Source organism: Chanos chanos, chromosome 2 (genome assembly GCF_902362185.1).
Source record: "Chanos chanos chromosome 2, fChaCha1.1, whole genome shotgun sequence".
NCBI lineage: Eukaryota > Metazoa > Chordata > Actinopteri > Gonorynchiformes > Chanidae > Chanos > Chanos chanos.
Window position 1 is genome coordinate 45,746,567 of NC_044496.1, and position 23,602 is coordinate 45,770,168.

Below are 23,602 nucleotides of genomic sequence, written 5' to 3' on the forward strand. Positions count from 1 at the left end.
TCGATTTATTTATATTTATGACGGAATTAAATGCATTAAGGAAATATAAATTTAGTGTTATATTATTGGGTCTGCTTTTGCATTCGCTCGCGGTATAGGTCCTACTCACATAAATGTATTTCATTTGTTGATGGGTGGAACGATACATGGCGATGTGATAATACTGTACGCACACAGAGAAAACCAGTCGGAAAGGGCGGTGGCACCTCCTTTGTGACTGAACTCGCCCTTTTTTTCAGTCGATATTTCTTTGTTAAAAAAAAGAATGAAATAACGGAAAATCACAATCAAACGTAAACACGGAGCGGAAAACATTTCCCGTCACAAGCAGTATTTTGAAAGCTCTCTGACGCTTCCTTGTAATCTTTTTGCTCTGTCGCTGTTTTTACTCGGAGGTGCTGAAAATGCAGGGAGCAGTATTTGATAGAGAGAGTGAGCTGCTCCCCCTCCCCCGCATGCACAGTGTCGAGCAAGGGAGGGGAAGAAGACAAGGGAGAGAGCAAGAGAGAGAAAGAGAGAACGATAGGCAGTAAGCGTGTAGGGGAAACAAGAGTCAGCTGCGTAGAGGAGACGGCTGAAAAAGCAGCAACAGAGCGGTGGACAAAGAAGAGGCAACATGGATGTCGCAAGAAAGTATACATGTAACGCAACGGAGAGGAGACTGTGGTCCTCGTGCACATAGTGAAAAGGATAAGTAGATGTTTCTAGACCCCCGATTTTTTAATGCTTTGGCAGGAGCAATCGCACAGCAAGCTGAAAAGACGGAAAGCTGTTTTTAATCCGTCTGCGGATCTTGCCAGCTTGCGATGGCTGTTGCGGGGATATGTAGCAGCGTAAATAAGAATGATGTGCCTCGGTCCTTTTGTTTTGGTATCGTTTTTATATTGTTCAGTGGCCTTACAAATGCACAAATTCGCTATACCATTCCGGAGGAGCTGGAGACTGGAGCCGTTGTTGGTGACATTGCGCGGGATCTGGGGCTTGAACTGAGAATGCTCTCGTCACGTCGGATCCGAATTTCCTCGGACAGCGCCAGGCGTTACTTCAATATCAATCACCAAACCGGTAAGCTCTTTGTCGGTGACCGAATCGACCGCGAGTCGCTCTGCGAGGTTAGCGGCGCCTGCCTTCTTCACCTTGACGTGATCCTGGAAAACCCTCACGACTTACACAGCGTGGAGGTTGAGATTTTAGACGCAAATGACAACACACCTCAGTTCCCACGGGATGAGTATCAGTTGGAGATATCCGAATCAGCGCTCCCTAGCACCCGTTTCCCCATTGAGGGTGCTCAGGACTCAGACGACGGTTCGAATTCTGTACGCCTTTACAAACTCAGCCCCAACGAGCACCTTGCGCTGGATTCCAACAAACCACCTACAAACGGCAAACCTGTAGAACTCGTACTGAAGAAACCGCTGGACCGCGAGCAGACGGCCTCTCTCCAACTTCTTTTAACAGCCACGGACGGCGGCACGCCAGCTCGCACAGGTACGGCCCGAATAAACGTGCGGGTGTTAGATATCAACGACAACGCGCCAGTGTTCGACAGTTCCGTGTACAAAGTGAAATTGCGTGAAAACTCGCCCGTGGGTGCGCTGGTGATCAAACTGAACGCTACAGATCGAGATGAGGGCACAAATGGTGAAGTATACTACTCTTTTAGCAGCTATACTCCAGAGAGAGTAAGACAGATGTTCACCATGGACACAGACAGTGGGGAGATCAGAGTGAGGCGCAACATAGACTATGAGGAGACCAACTCCTATGAGATGTACATCCAGGCAATGGATAGAGGGCCAGGAGCTGTTGCAGTGCACTGTAAAGTTGTGGTGGAAGTTTTGGATGTGAATGACAACCCTCCTGAGCTGGTGTTGTCATCTCTGTCCAGCCCTGTGAGAGAGGATGCTCGGGCAGACACTGTAGTGGCTCTAATCAGTGTGAATGACCGAGATTCTGGCCAAAATAAGCATGTAACATTGGAAATCATTCCACCAGACCTCCCCTTTAAGATTAAATCTTTCCGGAATCATTACACCTTGGTCACATCTGCCTTTCTTGACCGTGAGGCCGTGGCCTCTTACAATGTCACCGTAACTGCAAATGATGGTGGAACTCCATCACTCTCCTCTCAGATGATTGTTCATGTGGAGGTGGCAGATGTCAATGACAACCCACCACGCTTTGAACAGACATCCTACACTGTGTATGTTCCTGAAAACAATGCACCTGGCGCTTCGCTGTGTGTTGTTAAGGCCACAGATGCGGATGTCAATGAAAATGCCCGTATCACCTACACTGTCCTCAGTGACAATAACCATGGGATCTCTGTAGGCTCATATGTATCTGTGAAACCAGCAACAGGTGAGGTGTATGCTCTGCGTTCCTTTGACTTTGAGAAGGTTCGAGAATTTCACTTCCAGGTGAAAGCGCAGGACAATGGCGTGCCACCACTGAACCGTGTAGCCACTGTTTACATTTATGTGATGGACCAGAATGACCATGCACCACGATTTGTCCACCCACCAGCCAATAGCACACGCCCAACAATGGAGACTGTCCTAAGGAATGTGGAGGCAGGTGCTCTGGTTACTCGTGTCCTGGCCTGGGATGGTGATGCAGGCCAGAACGCCTGGTTGGTCTATGCCCTGGATCATGCCCCTGAACTTGACCTGTTTAAAGTGCATGAGCACACAGGGGAGGTACGCACCACCCGCCGTGTGGTGGAGGATAACTCCACCCTTTTCAGCTTGCTTGTGTTGGTGCGTGACCATGGTGTGCCACCCCTCTCTGCTACTGCCACCCTCAATGTGGCAGTGATGGAGCTCCCACCCAAGATGACCCCAGACCCCAAACGTATCACCCGTCCACATGGTGCAATGCTGTTCTCCAATGTCACACTCTACCTAATTGTAGCTCTAAGTGCCACTACCTTTGTCTTTCTACTCACTGTTGTTGTGCTGGCCATTGTCCGTTGCCATGCTTACTGCAGCCAGCCTGATGCCTGCTCCTGCTCACCTTGCTGTGGAGGATCCAAAAAAAAATCCAAGGAGAGTGGTGGAGGAGGGGCAGCATCAGGTGGAGCTTCAGGTGGGGCTTCAGGTGGAGGTGGAGGAGGAGGTGGGGGTGGGGGTGGCGGAAACCAGCAGCAGCAAGGTAACAATGTTGCTCTTCGTCGGGACTTGAAGGTGGAGCCCCATTATATAGAGGTTCGAGGAAATGGATCTCTCACCAAGACCTACTGTTACAAAACCTGTCTGACTGCAACATCTGGCAGTGACACCTTCATGTTCTACAACACAGGTCGCCCCCTCAGTGGGACCTGGGGCTCTGAACGTTTCTTCACTGGGCAGAGTGGGCAATTTGTGAGACGCCTTAGTATGCCTGATGCTGCTGCCATTCAGGTGTGTGTGTGTGTGCTCTTGTTGCCATGTCTGCACACGTGTGATTTTCTCCTTTCAGCTGGTCTCCCTTCATTTATCCTTTCCTCCATTTTGAAGCTAGGGTGAAGACTGTCCTTCATCTTTTTTTTTATTTCTGTCTATGTCATAGTTTGTTAAGAATGAAAGATGTTGGTTTGAATAAACACTATAAAGGGAAGCCATCGGGCTCAGTCTTATTAAGAGCTGGTGAACTCTGTACAATACTCTTTTGTATCTTGTGTTAAGTGATGTGTGAATACATCTTTTTTGCTTGTTTTTTGTCTGTGTGGTTTGAGCTGTTTGTTTTTGATTATTCAGGATATCAGAGATTTTATGCATCTCTGTCTCTATTGCGCTCGTTTGCAGCCATCATCAAATCACTTTTCATCATTTGTGTATTCAGGGAAAAGCACTCAGTTGTTCCTTTCTACACTCTCTTGCCCTCCCTCCCCTCCTCCGTCCTCCTGTCTCTGCACTGCACTGCAGCTCTGAGTAGCAGTACAGCTGGGTTTGTTATATTTAGAGGTGTGAAACCCAAACAACACCCCACTTCTTTTCTGCCCACACTCAACTCTCCACGGACTGAGCCTACAGTCTTTCCTATGGTTCAGAAAGATGATGTTTGATTGCTCCAGTCAGTCGGTGTAATCAAGTGATTGATGCTTGGATTGGATTTAGTGTAGGTACTGCTGACTGATTTTGCTGGTTATGATTTGAGAAGGCATTGCAGTTTCACTAGTGAGTGCGGTGTTGTCTAGCTGTTCAGCTGTATGTGTTTGACTCCACAGACACTGCAGTTTATCCCTTGTAGTCAAGCAAAGCAACATAATGCGTATTTTAAGTATTAAGTACAGTCATAGCGAGTGAGATTTAGTACTGAGGAGAATTAATACTGTGCTGTAGTTTGTTGTGGATTAAACTTAACAGCAAAGTTCATGAATCTGCTTGCGCTCCTTTGCGACTGTGCACTGCACAACCGAAATATACTGACAAATGAACATGCTGCCTGCACAGTCTAATGCCTGGTAGTTTTTTTTTCCCTTGCACTATTCTCACTTTATAAAGGAAGGCTGAGCTAAATGGAGAACAGTCAATAAAGGTGAAGGAGGTAGTTTTGAATGTAATTGCTCCCTGATTTTCTATCACTCCCATTAAATGCCAGTCATGTTTGTCCTCGCAGTGTAATTAAGTGGCAATGGTGTGTGGTTCACCGTAACTGCTGGCTGATTGGGTGGCTTGGTTTGGATTCGGTGGGGGGAAACAATGTGATTGGCTGGCTCCTGGGTACGAGTGCTGTATCTAGGCGAGGTGTGTCCTCTCAGCAGAGACCCGAGAGGGAAAGAAAGAGAAAGAGGGAGAGAGGAACTGCTGGCGAGACAAGATCAGATTGAACCCGAGAGCTTGTTATCTCCCTCTCTGCACAACATCCACACACACACACACACACACACACACACACACACACACACACTCACACAGAGCTTTCGCTTTTGTCTCTCCTCAGAGAGGAAAGTGCCAGTTGAGACAAAGGAATATTAGTGATGAGTGTATTACTCTTGTATTACTCTTACCTCTTTACTATTTCTCTCACTTCTGTGATTTTCCTCTCTCATTTGCTCATCTACCTATCTGTTCATTCCACTTTGTCAATACTTAAGTCATATCAACTTGGTTTATGAAAATGTAGGTGCAAAGTGTAACTTACAGAAGTGTAAAAGACTATTCTTGCATTAATGCAAATTAATTCCTGGTCTAGATCCACCGGAGCCATCTGTTTGATGCCTGTTCTGCCTGTGTAGATTTTTCTGTGTGTATGTTGTCCTCCCATAGACTATACACATCACGTTTAGCCATCAAGATTTGTCTGCATTAACACTAATGTGTCCACTTGATTATCACGCATATACAGCGTTACATATTACGTCCCTTTGACTACACAACAGTAGCAGAGAACTGAAGGAAAAATGTATTTGTCTAAGCCTTATTTTCATGCAAAAGCTGATGAGAGCCCAACTCATTGTGCCTACTCCTACAGTATTAAACATTTACGAAAACCGGAAGAAACGTATAGAATTTCCCCACCATATGTCTTTGAGGCTCATGTGTCCCCAGAGAGATTTTGGACACTGTTTGAAATCGTAAGTGTTCAGTGTGTCATACTGTGATGGGTTGAGACATGAGTTTTGCAAAGTGTTGTACTTCATTCATGTCTGAGAATTATGACATGATGTCTCTAGGTTTATGTCTAACTGAGTAAGATTTTGTCCCTTTCTCTGCATCTCTATGTTTCCAGTACTCTCACTGTTTAAGACATGAATACTGTACAGTTTTACAAGTGATCACATGACAGTTAAGTCATGTGATCAGTTTCCACTCTGTAATCTGTGAATATGATTGCCTACAGTTTTCATAGACCACTACAAAAAGGCTTGGATCTGTTATATTTCATGTCTAATGGACTACCATACTGCACTTTTTAAAACTTTTTCTTTCCTTTGTAGCTCTCATGCGCTATTAAAATAAATGTCACATTTGTTCCTGTGTAGATAAATGGGTTAGTTTTAAGTGGATATGAGATATAAATAACTCTTAGAGTCTGGAAATTGTGGAAAAAAATTAGGTTTGTTTTAGAATGGGTGGAGATATATGATCAACAATGGAAGCTCTAATTCAGTCCGTGAATACAGAGCTCTGTTGTACTCCGACTGAGGTACTTTTCAGTGCATATGTAAAAGACTGTTTTAAATTATTTGAGGTTTGCTGCGATGCGATTTATACAAAATACATTCTGGGGCTGGAGGAGTGAAGCCGAAGCTATCGCTGCTTACAGTGCATATTCAGTTTCAGTCCGATGGATGATTATCTTAGAAAGGGGAGGAAGGGATGGAGGAATGGAGAGGGTGAGAAGGAAAGGAAAGGAGGAGGGGTGGGGGGGTTCAGAGTCAATTCTCTATCTCCCACAACTTTTATATCCCTTGAAGAGGGATTCAGGCCTCCAGTTGCCATAGAAACACATTTTCACGTCACGTACCTATGTGTTAATGTGATGTACAGACAGGTTATTCTTGTGTCTTACACACTAGGCCAGCATCACACATACCAGCCTGCATGGCTTGGCGGTGCTGCACTGTAGAAATATATAACACATAACTATTCCATCCCTTCCAATGTTTAGTTCTTCATGTTATTTATTTTTTTTTTTGGTTTGTCTACATCTATCCTCTCCTCGGCAGTGGTTTCATTTGTTTATGGACTCCTTTCTAGAGTAATTTTCATTATGTTTTTGTTTCGTTTAGTAGAAATACACAAATATGTGACATAACTGAATAAAAGCTTGCCTTTCAATATTTACATAAATTTCACACATACACGTGAAATCAGAAGATGTATGTGTATGTGTATATATATATATATATATGTGTGTGTGTGTGTGTGGTGTGTGTGTGGTGTGGTGTGGTGTGGGGGGGGGGGTACTTTTACACTGAATGCAGGTAAAGGTAAGTGTTGAGAACGTGGTATGGAATTGCTCAGGATTGCTCTGTTGTTGTCTAACTGACTCTCTCTTGATGCCACATGATGCCACGTTCAGTCTTTAAGAGTCCGTACAGGTGGAGGCCCTCAGCTGGAGCTCACATCGGTACCACCATCACCCCCTCCCCCTACCCTTCCCTTCAATATTCTTCTACTCCTGTGACCTTGGATAGAACAGGGTTACATTTGTGTGTTTCAGGGGACTATCAGTCCGATTCAAGTTGCCAATGTGGCAAGAGACACCTGAGAGAGAGGGGTGGGGGGGGGGGGGGGGGGGGGGCTGGTGATTCTCTCCTAACCCTTTTCCTTTGCAGAGAAAGTCAAGAAGGCATCATTATAGTGTGTGCTTCTGCTCACTATGATTAATTAATGAGATGTTATTGGATTTTCGCATTTGTGTGATCTGTTCTGGTGCTTAACTCAATATTCTCTCTCTCCCTCTGTCACTCCAGCCCAAGGCTCCTAATGCAGACTGGAGGTACTCCGCCTCTCTCAGAGCAGGAATGCAGAGGTAAGGCTGCTAAAACTCTTCCGTTTAAACGTCTGCTCACCATTACCAGTTCATCCACTCTAATTAAAACATCTGTCCTCGACGCAGTGCTTTTCCTTTAGATTATTTTTTTCTGTAATTAGGTATTTCTCAAATTTATCCTCTGTGCAGTCAAACACTTCTGAACTCAGAACCTAGACACTGTCCCGCCCAGGATAAGAGGAGTAGCTCTTTTCAGTTCAGTTTGATTATTTAGATTCAGTTCAATTTTATTTCATTTGGATTGATCAAATACTATTTCTTTCAAGTCCATTCACTTTCTGTTTGATCGGAACGTATATTCTGTAAAAAAAAAAAAAAAAAAAACAAGCAAAAAAAAAAAAAACAGGCAGAGACAGGTAGGGATGGATGTATGGATAAAAGCAAATGTGAATAGATAGAGGGAGAGAGGTAAGGCAGATAAAACATAACATGCAATGATTTATATAGAAAAGGGCAGTGACCTGGAAAAACTGTGCATCCATGAATAACTGTGGAAATGCAGAGGAACTCTGTAATCATATTACCCATGAGCCACTTGGCCACAAGCCGACCATTTGCAGATCGTCTAGGTCCTGATAAACAAAGGTCATGTTCATGAGTATGGCGATTGTCCTAATGGTGGAACTGTATCATGATGAGTATATGACTGCAACTAGTCACTGCTATGGAAATGGAAACCCATCGCTATGGAAACGTAAGTAGGTGTTCAGTCAGACAGGCTAGACGTTTTCACAGTCGCTGCGTCGCGCTGTTTGTGTCATTGTGGGTGAGGTGATGCAGATTTCTGGGTGCTCTTGTATGTGTCTGTGTGTTAGTGTGTGTGTTTTATTTTTTCTTGATTTCATTTCTAATTAGGTGTGATAGTGAGAAAGATCATCTGTTTGTATGTGAGAGGCCACATTTGTGTTTGGATTGTGTAGCTCTGAGCATTCGCCTGTGCGTGTGTGTGTGTGTGTGTGTGTGTGTGTTTGTAACTTCTGCTCATCATTACCACTGAACACTGATTCCCTCTTAATTACTGCAGAGTTTAATAGGAGCTAATGGAGGCCAGCAAATCAACCTAGTGCATTAAATCTGACATGTGCGTTTTTGCAATTACATATGCTCACCACAACCCTTTGATGAGAAGATTAATCAGTCCCTGTTTCCACAGTTAAACTGTTTTATGTTAAAGATTTACCCCAAACCTGCAGAACTGATGAAGTTACTCATATAGGAACCAAACCGATTTGTGTTTATTCTCTTGTGGCTGCCACGCCCAAAAAGCTTTTATAGAATACAGTAGTCTAATTCCTGTTCCACCAGACAAGATTGAAATATGGACTATTGGTCAGACTGAGCTAAAACCCCTTAATGTCAATATCTGTCTTTTGACATTGACTGTTTTTTTTGTTTGTTTGTTTGTTTGTTTATTTAAGAAGGAACTATTGCATGTGTCACATCATCACAAAGGTGAGGGAATGAAGGCATATAAAGGCAGTCAGAAAATAAAAATAAATAAGAGAATAAGGTGCAGGGAGAGAAAAAAGTAGAGAGAGAGAAAGAATGGTGATTCGAATGAAAGGAGGGGGTGGATGGATGGAAGCACAGAGAGAGAGTATGTGAGTGAGAGCTGGATGGTTGGATAAGCATTAGCTGGGGATCATGCATTTGGTTGATTGTTCCTCATTAATAATTTAACAGACTCTCTCACTGACTCCAGCTCAACACTGCTCTTAAAATGGCTCCAAAATCTGTGTTCTCCACACGGAGGGAGGACCTTTGCATGCACTGTTCACACACACACTCACACACAGACATACAGGTATTGTAGAGGTTCTATAGATGACATGTGTTACCGAAACCTGCCTTCCCTTTTGCTTTGATAGTAAAATCAAATGTGTACACATGCATGCATACGTGAACATGCACACACACACGCACACACACACACACACACACACACACACACACACACACACACACACACACACACACACAGATGGTGGTGGGAGATGAGATTTGTATTAAAAGCAGTAGCTGAGCTGAATAGACGCAGAGGCCATAGAGAGCTGTGTAGCAGCAGTAATTACCTGACCTTGGGAACGTTGGCATTCATCAAATAGAGAGAGAGAGAGAGAGAGAGAGAGAAGCCTAAAATGGTGGCCATCATTCCACACCCCTCCCCCTCCATCACCCCTCCTCATTCTGCTCTGCAGTGGTTTTGTTTCTCCTCTTGCTGCTTGTGTCTCTCACTCTCTTTTTTCATTTCCACTCCCTTTTTCTCCTCAAATTTTCTCCTCATTTGCCTTGTCCTCATGTCTGTCTGTCTCTCTAGCTAAAATTTTGTTCTCTCTTGTAATAAGAGTGTATATCCAATAGTATTACTCTCACTAATGAACTAACACACAGCTTAACAGACTGTTTAATTAAAAGCAACTTGTTACTTTGTGCACAGTTAAATACCACCAGACAGCTAAATTGGCTTAAGCAGTAGCTAGAGGATATAAGTTAAATATGTAGACATGAGGTAGTGTAACAGTAGACTTCTCGAATGCTGGTCTGATGTGTGTGCATATTGAAAAGCAGCACTGCATTTAGACTCTATTATGTGAAGTGGTATAGCTGAGATATCAGATGGTATCTGTATGTCAGGACATACGTGGTAAAGAGTACAAAGCTGGTTAAAATATTAGACATGATGTGTTCATAATGACGCGTATCTTTAAACATCCATCGAAACAATGTCCCTTAATCTCTTTTCTGCAACCCCAGAAACAACTTGAGTCTGCTGAGCTCCTAACAGACTGACACTTTTCATATCATTTGACACTTCGTGGCTTCTGCTGCAGGGGTTTGGTCCTATTTGAGTTGCTGTGTTTGAGAGGCGCTGGTGTGACTCACACCCACACTCACACACACGCACACACAGACACACACACACACACACACACACACACACACACTCTTAACAGATTAGGACTTAAATAACAGCATGACTTTCTGATTGTGGCTTCATGCTCTCTACAGCAACTCTCAGATGCTGTTTACAATTTCTGTTTTCAAATGGCTTTTTAATGAGATGACACAGAGGGTGGGTGCAGAGAGAGAGAGAGAGAGAGAGAGAGAGAGAGAGACGGAGGAAGAAAATGAGATTGCTGTGACCTGTCAGTGTCCTTTTTTTTATTAAATAGAAGCTCTCTGCTCTGACTGCAGCTTTTAGCAAAGAAAAAATGGGTGGTCTCAGCTCAGCCTATGTCTGTTCCTCTCTCAACTTTCCCTAAAGCTGCAGAACTCACAAAACTATTGATACAGGAAACCGATTTGTGTTTATTCTCTCGAAAGCAGGTTTTTCAAAAGACCTGCTCTCACATTTTCCCTTCATAAACTCAGCATAAACTCAGGACAAAGAAGCCAGAGAGAGAGAGAGAGAGAGAGAGAGAGAGAGAGAGAGAAGTTAAAATAGGTTAGGATTTGACACTACAGAATAGCCTCTCAATCTGTCCCTGCTTTTATTCTCCGTGTTTTTACATCTGTCATCTGGGAGTGACCTGCCAAGTCGCTTCTCTTTGGCAGTGTCTGTAAGCACGCTCGGATCATCCCTCATTCAGACGTCTGCCTCTCCTCTCCAAAAAGAAAACAGAGGTGTATCAGGCTTGCTAGAGATGAGAAAATGTAGGTCGCTTCAGACTGATGAAATAGTGTTATCAGTAAAGCCCGTGTACAGCTCTTAGCAGGGCACCTCTGATTGGGGCAGGGATTTAGAAAGAGATGTGGATAGATAAAAAAAAAAAAAAGTATACCTCTTTTTCCAGTTTTGTTATTTCAGCACTACTTTCATTCATATGACATTTAACGCTTTGATTGCACCAGTGCGATTTTACACGGCAGGACAGGAGTAGATCGAAGAGTCCTTAACCTGTGTCTCACTTTTCACTTTTCATTTGAACTTTTTACGATGATAATTTCAATCCAAGTTAATTAGAGTTCATTTCAGCCTATGACAGTTTCATCCACGATGCATTTTTATGTTTAATTGGCAATATGGACCACTTATACATGGCCACATGCAACAAACAGATGAACTATTGAAATGACTGTATACAGATGAAAGTATGTGTAACATCTGGTGCACCATACCAGCACCACAAAAAAAAAAAACAACCCACACACACATTAGTGCAATGATACATTTGTTGTAACCTAGACATGAGATGTTTGTGCTTACATGTGTGTCTTTGCGTGTTTTGACAGGGTATCATTTTTGTGTTTTATGAAATGTCTATTTGTTATTTATTTGCTTTTGCACTCTCTGCTGTTTGTTTCAGTTATCTCAAGGCACCAAAAGTGTGCGATAATCTCAGCAGTTTCAAAAAAATCATGCGTGCCATGCAGTTTAATGCATAATCTGGAGAGTGGTGTCAATAAGAGAAATGGCTGGATATAATCCCTAATCGAGGGGCCATGTAATTTCAAATCTGGGGCCCGCACTACACGTTGCTTTATCCTCTCTACACTCACCCATGCACATGCTGTGGCTGAAGTGCACACAATACACACACACACAATACACACACACACACACACACACACGCACATATTTTTGAGAGCTAGACTTTAATTTCAGTAATGCTAATCATATTGGGGGTTGTGTAGCGAATAAGTATTGGGGATAGGTTGTTATCCCACAAAATGGTTCTCATAGGTTTTTTGTTAACACACAGAGGACCTAATGTACCATACAGTGGCTTTATATATTAATGCATCTTGAAGTATCTGTTTCAGTGTGTTTGCTTGAGGCAGCCACATGTCGCTGAAATGAATGTTGTCCATCAAATTAAGCCAATATACTGAAACAGTTCACTAGAGTGCCTCTGTAATTTCCTTGAGTGCATGCACATATGTTCTTGGTGGATTTGCATGTGTGTGAGGGAGAGAAGGGGCAGTAAGAAAACAAGAGAAGGGAGAAAGAGAATTGTTCTTTTTTAGACATGTGTATTCACGGTATGTAGATGCAATAGATTGTGTAATGTGTGACCTGTTTGTTTTGTTTGTGTGTGTTTTGCTCCAGCTCAGTCCACATGGAGGAATCATCAGTGGTGCAGGGAGCCCAGGGTGTTTTGGTCCAAAACTGGCCAACTGTGTCCAGCGCTGCAGGTAAGAGAACATTTACCCCGACCAGGAGTGATGTCACCGTGATTCCATTTATATTAAGCATCAAAACGCGTCCGGCGTCCAGATGTTGTCGGCATTCCAACGAGATCACATTTAAAAAACAGATGTCCAAGCAGATGTGATCAGATCAGGCTGTTATGTGTTCTCTTTAGGGCAGACAAACTCACATTGTGATCAGGACCTTGTAGTGAGGACACAGTGCTGGTGTGTCAGCTGTTTGCTTCCCATTTCTATTTACTGTATACACAGACCCCTTCATCACACCCCTTTCCCACTGTATTGTAATTTTGAGCTTGAAAAGAAACACAACTGTGGACTCTCTTGATTACACAAAATTCTGAACGCCAACTTTACCCTTTATTCTGCATCAGTCTTATTGTTTCTGATTGATTGAGACGTGGTGAATTTTGTATTAGAGACTCAGCCTCAATACATACTGATACTATCACACCTTTATCAGAACCCTGATCAGCATGATCATATTCCAGTGGTTGGGTGTTAATGGCAGACAGAAATGGGGTCCAAGGAGCTGGATCATTGAGACTAAGCAAGAGCAAACTGGATTTCTTCAACACGATGCAGTTTTATAGATTAACACAGATATGAACTAATGTGGTCTGACTGTTTTGACTTTATATTTTCTCCATAAACTCACTCTCTTTAACTCTCATGTCAAAGCAATTTCTCCCAACCTGTCACTGGTTCGTTTTCTCACACAAAGGCACGCTCCCTCTCCCTCTCCCTCTCTCTCTCTCTCTCTCTCTCTCTCTCTCCCTCTCTCTCTCTCTGTGTCTCTCTCTTTCTCTCTCTCTCTCTCTCTCTCTCTCTCTCTCTCTCTCATGCCTCAGTACCCTGCCATGATTACAGTTGAATGCTTTCCTTAGCTCTTGCTGAAGTGAAGCCTGTTTGGGTGAACAGTGGAATGAGAGTGACCTGACTGATGCTTGTTTACCTATGAATTCAATATGCAATGATTTTTGCTTTAAGAGCATTTTATCAGACCAGATAATACCATGAGAGACAGATGAATTGAATGACTGAGGCCAAATTTTATAAACCTGAAAAAAAAATCTCAGTTCCTCACAGCTGGTCCTTTGTGGAAGAAAGCATTATGTTTGAATGGGTTTAAACAATCTTTGTCTCAATGGATGCCATTTTAGTTGGACCTCAGTCCAGTCCATATAAAGATGGAAGAGCAAATGCAAGCAGCCTATAGGAGGACCCATAGGACATTGCCTCAGCTCAGGACTAACTTAAACATGGGGCTAGGCACTCTACCACCTTACGATGGCCTGTCTTAGGACTGAGTGCATAAACGTATGTATACAACGAAAACCTTGTGATCCTTGCTGTACAGTGTCTGCTGTACAGGTTTGAACTGGAGCCCTAAATTAATCTCTGTGTCATGTTGAGTTTCGATTGTAAAAAGAACAGCTCTGATATCCTCTTTTTAGTTCTGTCTCTATCAAAGAGGACAGAAAGTGACATTCAGAGTGGAGAGAAAGGGTAATCTGTAACAGGAAACAGCAAACAATGGCGCAGACGATTCCAATTAAGAGGTCCTGAAACAGCAAAAAAAAAAAAAACAACAACAACAAAAAACAGCAATAAGACCTGACTAAACGAATTAGATTTTTTTTCTCTACTACCTCCCTCCCCCTAAGTATCTATCTATCCCCTGGAGTAGTTCCTGCCTGCTGCTGCCCAGGGAGAGAAAATGTGGATAATTAATCATGCATTCTTTTAATCACCTGATTTGCTGATATCCTGGTTACATCCAACAGGATGATAGCATAGTTAGAGTGACATCTGAGACCTCCAATCATTGAAAAGGTTAATGGTGCACTCAGTTAATATAAAACAAGCTAGAACAAGATGAGACCAGAGTCTTGAATAGGTTGAGAGAGTTCTGAAATAACCCCATCAAATAGTGACAGAGAAACCATAAATCGTCCAACGAAAGCTTTGTCAACAATAATAGTCATCAAGCCTTTAGCATCGTCCGATCATCAGTGGAACTTATTTGATCATTGTGGTGATTCTCGGTGGACATGCAGGCTCATTCCAGGATTCTTAAATCCTGATTTCCCTAGCATGCCTAGTAGAATCTGTTTGTGTCAAAGTCAAGAGACAGTCTTTCCCCTTAAAGCTCAGACCATTCAGTCTGTATGAATGTCATTTTAAGCTGAAAAAGGAAGCAAAAATTTGAAATAAGACCTCGGATTTATGGCATCAAGGCATGAAGACTGTTATGTCCAGACAGCAGGTTGTCTTCTGCCAGCCTCATAAACTGTCATCTCTCGTGTCTGAGGTCATGTCCAGTTGTCACCCTGGTCAAAGATCGCCCAACAGATAAGATCCATCACTAATTGGCTTCGGTTGTTTGCTCATTAGGTGTGGCAGAGAGGCCCTTAATGTGCATGTCAAAGAAACACCTGCTTGACAAAATAATTTACCAAAGTAATTAATAATCACAGCTGATGAGGCGTTTTGATTAAAATGCTTTGAATCAGTGAAGAGACAAGTTAAGCGAGTGAAAAAATGTTACATCGATGAAAAGGATAGGCACACAGGATGAGAGCATGATCAAACACAGATATTAAGACAACAGTGTGAATAGAAAAATAGCAGAGAGTTTTGCAAACAATTTTAAAACCCAAGGAGAAGAGGTGAGAGAGAGAGAGAGGAGAGAGAGAGAGAGAGAGAGAGAGAGAGAGAGAGAGTGCAGGAATAAGGAAAGACTGGGAGGTAGGTGGGTAAGACAGTGCAATCACTTGGGTGATGAAAGAGCAATTTGTTCTCATTAAGTCATTGTTGATGACTGAGACAGCAAGGACCATGTGTACAGAAAAGAAGCCACTTTAGTTTAGCTATGAATCCTTCCTCTCTCTCTCTCTCTCTCTCTCTCTCTCTCTCTCTCTCTCTCTCTCTCTCTCTCTCTCTCTCCCCCTCTCTGTCTCTGTCTCTCTCTCCTTTTTCACCTTCACACTGTCATTGATTACCTGTCCAAGCTGAAGAGTTACAGCGCAGCTTCTCTAGGAGTTTAGGAGGGGAGAGGGGTCTAGGGGACTATGAAGACAGACAGTGGGATGGGTGAGTGAGCAGTCCATCAAACACGAAAGCTTAGTTTGTGAACCAAGTGTGAGTCAGCAAATGTGTGTTAGAGCATTGGAGGGGCAGTTGCTTAAGTCAAAGATGGCAATGTCTCTTTTCAGTCTTGACTATTAATGGTACTTATTTTAGATGAAATAATTTACAAAAGCAGTGCCTCCAGTGCCCTGCCTGTGTGTGTGTGTGTGTGTGTGTGTGTGTGTGTGTGCGTGTTTCTCAGTGTGACAGATGGAGAGCTGCCTACGCCCAGATTAACAGCATCACAGTAATGAAATGAGTGTGCAGCACACTGCTTTTCTCTCTCTCACTCTCTCTCTCTCTGTCTCTCTCTCTCATTCCTCTTTCTCAGTGCTAACCCTTCTATCTATGTCCATTTGTTTCATCTATTCTGTTTATTCTTCTATATCTTGAGCTCACTGTTGAGTGGAGGACTATCAGAAGCAGGATAGAACCTTCTTTAGATATGAGAAAGAATGAGGGAGAGACAGCACCAGAGCTGCTCAGATTGGTGAACGTGAAGTGGAAAGGGTGTGCAGATTGAGGGAGGGGATAGAGAGAATTGGTATGTGACAATACAGAAGAAACAGCAACTGACAGAGAGATGGGGGGAGGGGTGGGTGGAAGAGAAATTAGGGAGGGGAATCTGAGACTGCTGTTGCTAGGGGAGAATAGTGTTAGAGAGAGAGAGAGAGAGAGAGAGAGAGAGAGAGAGAGAGAGATCAGCATTATTCTCCATCAGTGCTGTGCTGCTCCAGTGGAGGAGGCTGTTTCCACAGCAACCATTCATAGCTTGTACAGACTGCAGACTGCTGAAAGTGAAGAAGGGGAGTGAGGGAATGGAGGAAGGGAATGAACACAGAGAGAGAGACGAGTGAGACTGAGAGAGGGATAGGTAGAAGATATATATATATATAGAGAGAGAGAGAGAGAGAGAGAGGGAGAGAGTGTTATCTGTAAAATCTGAAAGCTAATTCAGAGTCATATGATTTATTACAGAGAAAGAGAACAAGAAGGGAAGAGAGAGAATTATGGGCTATGTATTAAGAGAAATGGTGAGGTCTAAAAGAAAATGATATCGATTCACAGAGTGAAAATGAAAGAGGGAGACAGAGGGGCAGAGTGAAGTGCAGAGGCAGGTCTTAAATGTCTCTTTATTAAACAAGCAAAACAAGGACGCACAGCGAGAGAGAGGGAGAGAGAGAGGGAGAGAGAGAGAGAGAGAGAGAGAGAGAGAGAGAGAGAGAGAGAGAGACTGACCTATATAGCTGGTACTTTTCTGCAGAAGAAGAGACAGGGTTTAGTGCTGGTCTTTCTGCATCAGCAACCAACTGCACTGATTACACAATTGCCAACTCACACCTGCAGTGTGTGTCTGTATAAGAGACAGAGAGGGGCGAGGGACTTGTTCTGATGTATTCTCTGAAGGTCCATTCTCTATCACTGATACTACATACAGAATAATTTATAGCCTCTATAACTACATTTTCTCAGCTTCCATACAAAAATGTTTTTCACAGTGTTTCAGTGAGATGAAGAAAATATTAAGGAGAAGTTACTGAGGAGAGAGGCATGTATATCCAATGTCACAAACAACTGATTTATCACTGTACTTAAATAAAACTCCCCAATATAGAACTGGGGTATTGAACATCATAAAAACATCTGTCAGCATGCCAGTTTGGTAGCTCAGGGGTGAGTGTGTGTGTGTGTGTGTGTTAGTCAGGTCTGGTGGAATTTTCCAGAACATGCTAGGGGCTTTGGGTAGCTCAGAAGGGTAATCTGAGGCCAGTCTCCTGTTTGCCCTGGCAGAAAAGAAAGAAAAAATCCTCTCTCTCTCTCTCTCTCTCTCTCTCTCTCTCTCTCTCTCCTTTTCTCCTTTATCTCTTCTATCATTCACACTATGGTATCTTTTGGGCGACTGTCACCATTTTGCAGTGCATTCCACGTTTTTGAGTTTTTCCTATCCATGTCTAGATTATTTTCTACAATCCTTGTCCCTTTCTCTCTCTTTTTGTCATTGCACATGGTCACTACTCAACCCCCCCCCCCCCCCCCCCCCCCCCCAGACACACACACACACACACACACACACACACACACACACATATACACTCTGTGCCTGCTTGTTTCTTGGCTGGCTTTGTTTTTGTGTAGCTGTTGTGAATTGTCTCCCAGGAGAACATTTCTCAACCATCTGTTTCTACACACTAGAAGCACTGTCTGCTACTAGAAACACATCCTCTAACCAGCCATGAGCTAACTAAGCAGACTGATGTCACACAGGCAAAAACCCATGTCATCATATAGGTATCAAACTGCCAGAATTAAAAATGAACATACTGATATTAATATTTAAAGTTGTATTCTACACTCTTTAATCTCTTTGTTAAACACTCATTGTTAGTAATGATATCTGTTTTGAGTTTTGATTTATTGTCCTTCCCCTATTCCACAGCACACTTTCTTAACCCCCCTTCATTTTACCTGATCTGCAGTTTTTCTTTCTGAAGTCAGTAGTTTTACATCACCTAAAAACAATAATCATAGTCATTTTTTCTCCCATTCGCCTGAAGGGTGTGGCATTTATGTAGAAAATTGTCTCTTGCAAAATATTCCTGGAATAAAACAGTGCTGCACTGCCCCCCCACCCCACCACCCCAACATTTGATTTATCCATCCTCCTCCTCTCTCTGCTCATGGTACATGTATATGTGAGGGAGAGAGTTTCAGAGGGAGAGAAAGATGTGTGATTGTTAAAGAAATCTTTTCATTTGCTCATCATCACATTCTCCGACAGTTCTAATTATTTTTCATATCTTGTTCTCTTTACTCAATAGTCAATAACTGAGCTACAGCACACTACATTACACAAAAGGTGTTAGAGAGAGAGAGAGAGAGAGAGAGCTCTGCAACAGTCAATTGACAAAACAGACGTGACACAGGCAGGGTGTGTATCCTAGCAGGGTGAGGCATGTGTCTTTGTTTCCATCCTGACAGGCGGGAGGGAGAGAGGGAGGGAGGGAGGGAGGGAGGGAGGGAGAGAAGGAGGGAGGTGCGGAGGGAGAAGGTGGGGCATGTTGATGAGAGCACAAGGTTGAGAGAGATGGATGCACAGGCAGGGAGGAGATGCACAAAAGAAAAGCAGTGAGGGAAAAGAGAGCAGGAGAGAGAATCTAGGTGTGTAATCGCTATAGGAGCTGGTGGATCAGTCAGAACCCTGTTGACTTGCACAGCATTCTGTGTCTTTACTAGTCCCTATCTACATTTTCCACCCTATCTACATTTAGATCCTTTACAGCAGCTTGTGGCTGATGCAATTGGGATTTGAATATGCAGACAGTTTCTTTTTATCCCTTTCATAGTTGCCTATTTCTCTATATCTGAAAATTGAGAGTCTTAATACCAAAGGCCAAATACCCTTTTGTTCACTCTTCAGTAGTAAACCACACTGTCCATCTCAGTCAGCTAATCTCATTTAGAATGTCTGTTACCAGGTAGTAGTGCAGCTGTCTTGGACGTCACTCTGGCTATAACATGCTTGTAGTGCGTTGTAGTTGGGCAGTAGTCTTGTTGAACTGTCAAGACCATGGACCAGTTAGTATGTCTTGGTCACTTTGTGATACTCAGTGTGAATCAAAATCTCAGTTAATCCCACAGTTGAATACTGATAGGTATTTTTAGTTCTCTCTCTCGTGTCCTATTGAACTGTTGATTGAATTTACGAATGAATGGGCATGCGCAGTTGTCATATTTAGGCCAGAATTAGTGTCAGAATCCACCAGTCTCAACACTGACCAAACAGAATAATGTAACAAGATAGAAAAGAGAGAGAGGAAAGACCAGCGGAAACCTAGGAAGAGAGAGGAGAAGTAGGAAACACACCACAGGGATTTCAGCATTCATATTTAATTGTTTCTGTTTTTACTTCTGTTTATTTCTTCTTACTGTTATTTACATTGTGTGGTTGTTCATTCAAATTGCCTAAAGTAATTAGAGAGAGAGAGAGAGAGAGAGAGAGTAGGGCAAAAGCAGTGTTCTGATTCTGTTATGCACTGGCATACAATAATGGTCTCATTCTGTGTTCCAGTTTAACAGAACTGCAGTGAGTATCTGTGTTCTGGTTCCTCTTGGTTTTACTGCACTCCTTGATATTTCACATTCCCCTTTTCTAAGGATGTTAACAGAAATTGACTACCTTAGACATGTGAGGAAGATGCACCACAACTCTGGTTAAAAGGAGAGAGAGAGAGAGAGAGAGAGAGATGATTTGTAATGTTTTGGCTCCAATGTAAGGACATTTCCTGCTTCCAGACACACTCTTTCACAGCCCAGTGCTCTCACTTTCAAAAGCACCCTGGTACAAGCAACTAAAGAAAAAAAAAAAGAAAGAAATTTTACAAACAGAATATAGGAAAGAAATGTAGAAAAGAAAGAAGGAGGAAAAAATGTCCAAATGAAGTTCAAGAAAATAAGTAACACTTGTACAAATATATGGGTAAATATAGGTATGTAGTTGTATTCTTGCTTTCTTTGTGACTATCATTTGGATTGTGTAGCAATATGGTTTGTACTTGTTTTAAGCATTATGATACTGTTGTGCTGATGGTTAGAATTGCAGCTTTGGTTATCAACAGCTGCTCATTAAACCCCTGAGAAATTCCTGAAATAGCAGACTCCGTTGTGTTGGATTAGCACAGGAGCACAAGGCTGGGTGGTTCCATGGCATATGGGTTGATGAACACTGATTTAGGTTATGTGCAATTGTATGGCAGTCCTAATTTGAAAACCTCTGAAATATTGTCGTTTTTAACTTGGTACAAGTACACATATCTCTCCCTCTCTCTCTCTCTCTCCCTCTAATGAGTAATGATCAGGGCCTAATGCCCAGTGGAGAATTGGGCATCCTCTGTGTCTGCTGGAACTCACTTACAGCTCAGCAGACACACACACACACACACACACACAAGCACAGACACACAGGACCAGCGTGGTGAGTCATCTTCAAGACAGCGACAACAGGAGTGGCCAACTGACAACTGTTATCTTGTCTTTCATCATGTCTGTCTGTGTGCACTTTCCCTTATTGGACCTCAGTGTGCAGGTTTTAAAAGCCACATAAGTCCAATCATCTCTCTAAATGCTTGTGTAAGCTTCCATGAAAACAGTGTGTGTTTAGTGCCTGATAAAATGTCACACTTTATTCTCTGACCTTTTCCTGCAACAGCCGTGGTTGGTCTGATATGTAATTGGATTTTCTCACTGTCAGAACTGTATTTTGTTTGAAGACTTTTGTTGCCATATCAAGGTCCTTAATAGAAAAAAAAATGCAAACATTCTCATTTTTCCTCTAACGTTTTAGGTCGAAATCGTGCGTTATGGAATCTAAGGTCATTAGTGATGTCGTAGTGGGCGGCCACTGTGTTAGAGTTCCCTCATCAGAGTAGAATTCCATTCCATCTGTTGGCACTTTCAGAGACAGATAAAAGTGGATTAGGGCTGTAATACTTCTAAGTTGTTAACACTGCTTTGGCAAATTATTCCTCACAGCCATTTTTTTTTCTTTTTGATGATGATGATGATGATGATGATATTGCTGGTGGTAACTGTTGTGTTGTCACAACAATTTCTAACATACGTTAGGGTGCACTTCTATTGATATCCGCTCTTTCTCTCTCCCTCTCAATGTCGTCTCTCTCTTTCTCTCTCTCTCTCTCTCTCTCTCTCAATCACTCTTGCAGATGGTGAGGGTGGAGAAGTTTCTCCGCCTGTAGGTGCTGGGGTGGACAGTAACAGTTGGCATTTTCGCTATGGGCCAGGTCCTGGCGGGCCACCTCAGCACCTGAAACCTGGTGAGGTTCCGCCAGAAGCCTTCATCATTCCCGGCTCGCCTGCCATCATCTCCATTCGTCAGGGTCAGGATGGGGATGACAAGAGTGACTTCATCACATTTGGAAAGAAGGAAGAGGCCAAGAAGAAGAAAAAGAAGAAGAAGGAGAAGAAAGACAAACGGGAAAAAGGAAAGGATGATGGAGAGGAGTAGATGGGGAGGAAGAATAAGGAGAAGTGATGTACTTAAGACAGAGGTCTCAACAAAAGTTAGTTTAATGAGGACAATATATAAAGAAATGAAGCGTGATATTAATAAGATCGCCCCACTCCACATCTTGTTTGGAAACCCCACATTTGAGAGTAATGGAACAACGGGCTACCCTATGTCCAGGCCTGAAATTTAGATGTTTGGCTTGTCTGTTTCTCTTCATGTTAAGATGAAACTTGAAACAGATTAGTGTCACTTTGTATCCATTGATGAGTTAATTGATTAATCTTGCCTTGAGATGATTTGATCGATCAAACATCCTCCGTAGCCCCAGAGTTTGGCCTTGCATCCTCCCAGTGGAGGAGTGGTGGAAGAGAGAGATGAGGATGTCTCCTCCTCCTCCTCCTCTTCCTCCCTCCCCTGTCTAACTGATGTTGATGCCTCTGTCTTATTCTTCCAAGTTGTTTTGTTTGTTCATTTGTTTATTTGTTTGTTTGTTTGTTTTTCAATCATTTCGAGCGGAACACGAAAACAAAAATAGTCAACTTTAAAAAGCTGTGTGCTTTGACAGCAGTGGGCTTCTTCTGGATTTTAGGAGAGGAAGTATGAAGTGTAGAAAAATTGGGAAAAAAACAAAAAAAAACAAAAACAAAAAAAAAAGCAAACAAACATGAAAGGCATGAAAGCTTGTGGACGGAAACCGAACACAGACTCTTGTAAATATAATGCTGGAGAGGAAAGGAGTGAAAGCTGTTTTATAAACCGCTACACAGCTAAAGCTTCTGTTTGTGTCTTTTTCTGTGGGGTTTCGGAGGGAACCATGGCAATTCTCAGAGTACGGAGAGAACAAATAAAAAAAATAAGCAAGGCCTGGAGAGATAAGTAGGAGAGGAAATTGCAAAAGGAATGAAGCTTCTCTAAAAAGATGAAATACACACATACATAAATGAATGAGTGAATGCAAGCACTTTTTTTTTGTGTTGTTCTGTTACTGTGTTCTGTTACCAGCACACACACATGCTCTCCCTCTCCCTGGCAGGCACTGTATACATGTATAATCTGATCAATAATCTCTTTAACTCTTAGTGAACAGGGTTAAAACCAGCATCCCTCATTTAGAAGTTCTCCTGGCCCTCCATCTTCACCAAGAGGAGAATCTCACTGTTTAACATGTATTAACCAAACAGCAAAGACTGAGTGAGAAAGGTGAAACTGAAGACTGAATATGCTCCCTTTATTTCTCCTGCGGGAGATACAAAGAGGAAACTTCTAACATGATTTGTTGTGTGTTTTATTTGAAGGATGGACATAGTTAGATGATGAGTTGCTATGTGGAATAGTACACACACACAGACACACACACACACACACATACATACACACAGACACCTTTGCACCCTCTTCTTCAGTGATACCCTGAAGCTTATGCTGTGAATGTCTGCTAGTGCTGCCCCAATGCCTGGAGTCAGACCCTTTGATCTTTGACATTTGACCCTGGTTTTGTGCCTGCTTTATGGATCTGTCTGTGATTGTGGGGTGTATGTCTCTGCTCTCCCACCGGTATGAAGCGGGGAGTGCCATTTCTTTGGTACATTGGACTTCTACACCCTACATCACTCCATCCAAGAACAATTGTATGTTTTCCGGGTTAGCTTTAGCCTTGGGGTGTTTTCTCTTCTCCTAAGCCGTTTTTAAGCTTTAAGTGATCTTTAGAGCATTTGTTCTGCTCTCTCTCTCTCTCTCTCTCTCTCTCTCTCTCTCTCTCTCTCTCTCTCTCTCTCTCTCTCTCTCTCTGTCTCTGTCACTCTCTCTCTC

General features: G+C 42.8%; 1 protein-coding gene across 4 annotated transcripts; it reads left to right on the plus strand.

Annotated features, from left to right (window-relative positions):
• The first annotated feature begins 800 nt into the window (after positions 1-800).
• Positions 801-21,790, plus strand: pcdh2ac (protocadherin 2 alpha c). 4 transcript variants are annotated; one of them, XM_030766833.1, is made up of 5 exons: positions 807-3,078; positions 3,118-3,416; positions 7,406-7,464; positions 12,536-12,621; positions 21,489-21,790. In XM_030766833.1, exons 1-5 carry the CDS (start codon positions 807-809, stop codon positions 21,788-21,790), a joined length of 3,018 nt encoding a protein of 1,005 aa, XP_030622693.1. The 4 variants fall into 4 exon arrangements, with proteins under 4 accessions (XP_030622695.1, XP_030622693.1, XP_030622694.1 ...); XM_030766834.1 differs by having other exon boundaries at positions 807-3,057; positions 3,115-3,404; XM_030766835.1 differs by having other exon boundaries at positions 801-3,404.
• Positions 21,791-23,602: the final 1,812 nt, after the last annotated feature.

Coding starts and splice junctions, on each gene's coding strand:
- pcdh2ac (XM_030766832.1), top strand. CDS start 807: ATGGCTGTTGCGGGGATATGTAGCAGCGTAAATAAGAATGATGTGCCT. Junction 3,417..7,405: donor CCATTCAGGTGTGTGTGTGT/GTGCTCTTGTTG, acceptor CTGTCACTCCAG/CCCAAGGCTCCTAATGCAGA. Junction 12,622..21,488: donor AACTGTGTCCAGCGCTGCAG/GTAAGAGAACAT, acceptor TCACTCTTGCAG/ATGGTGAGGGTGGAGAAGTT.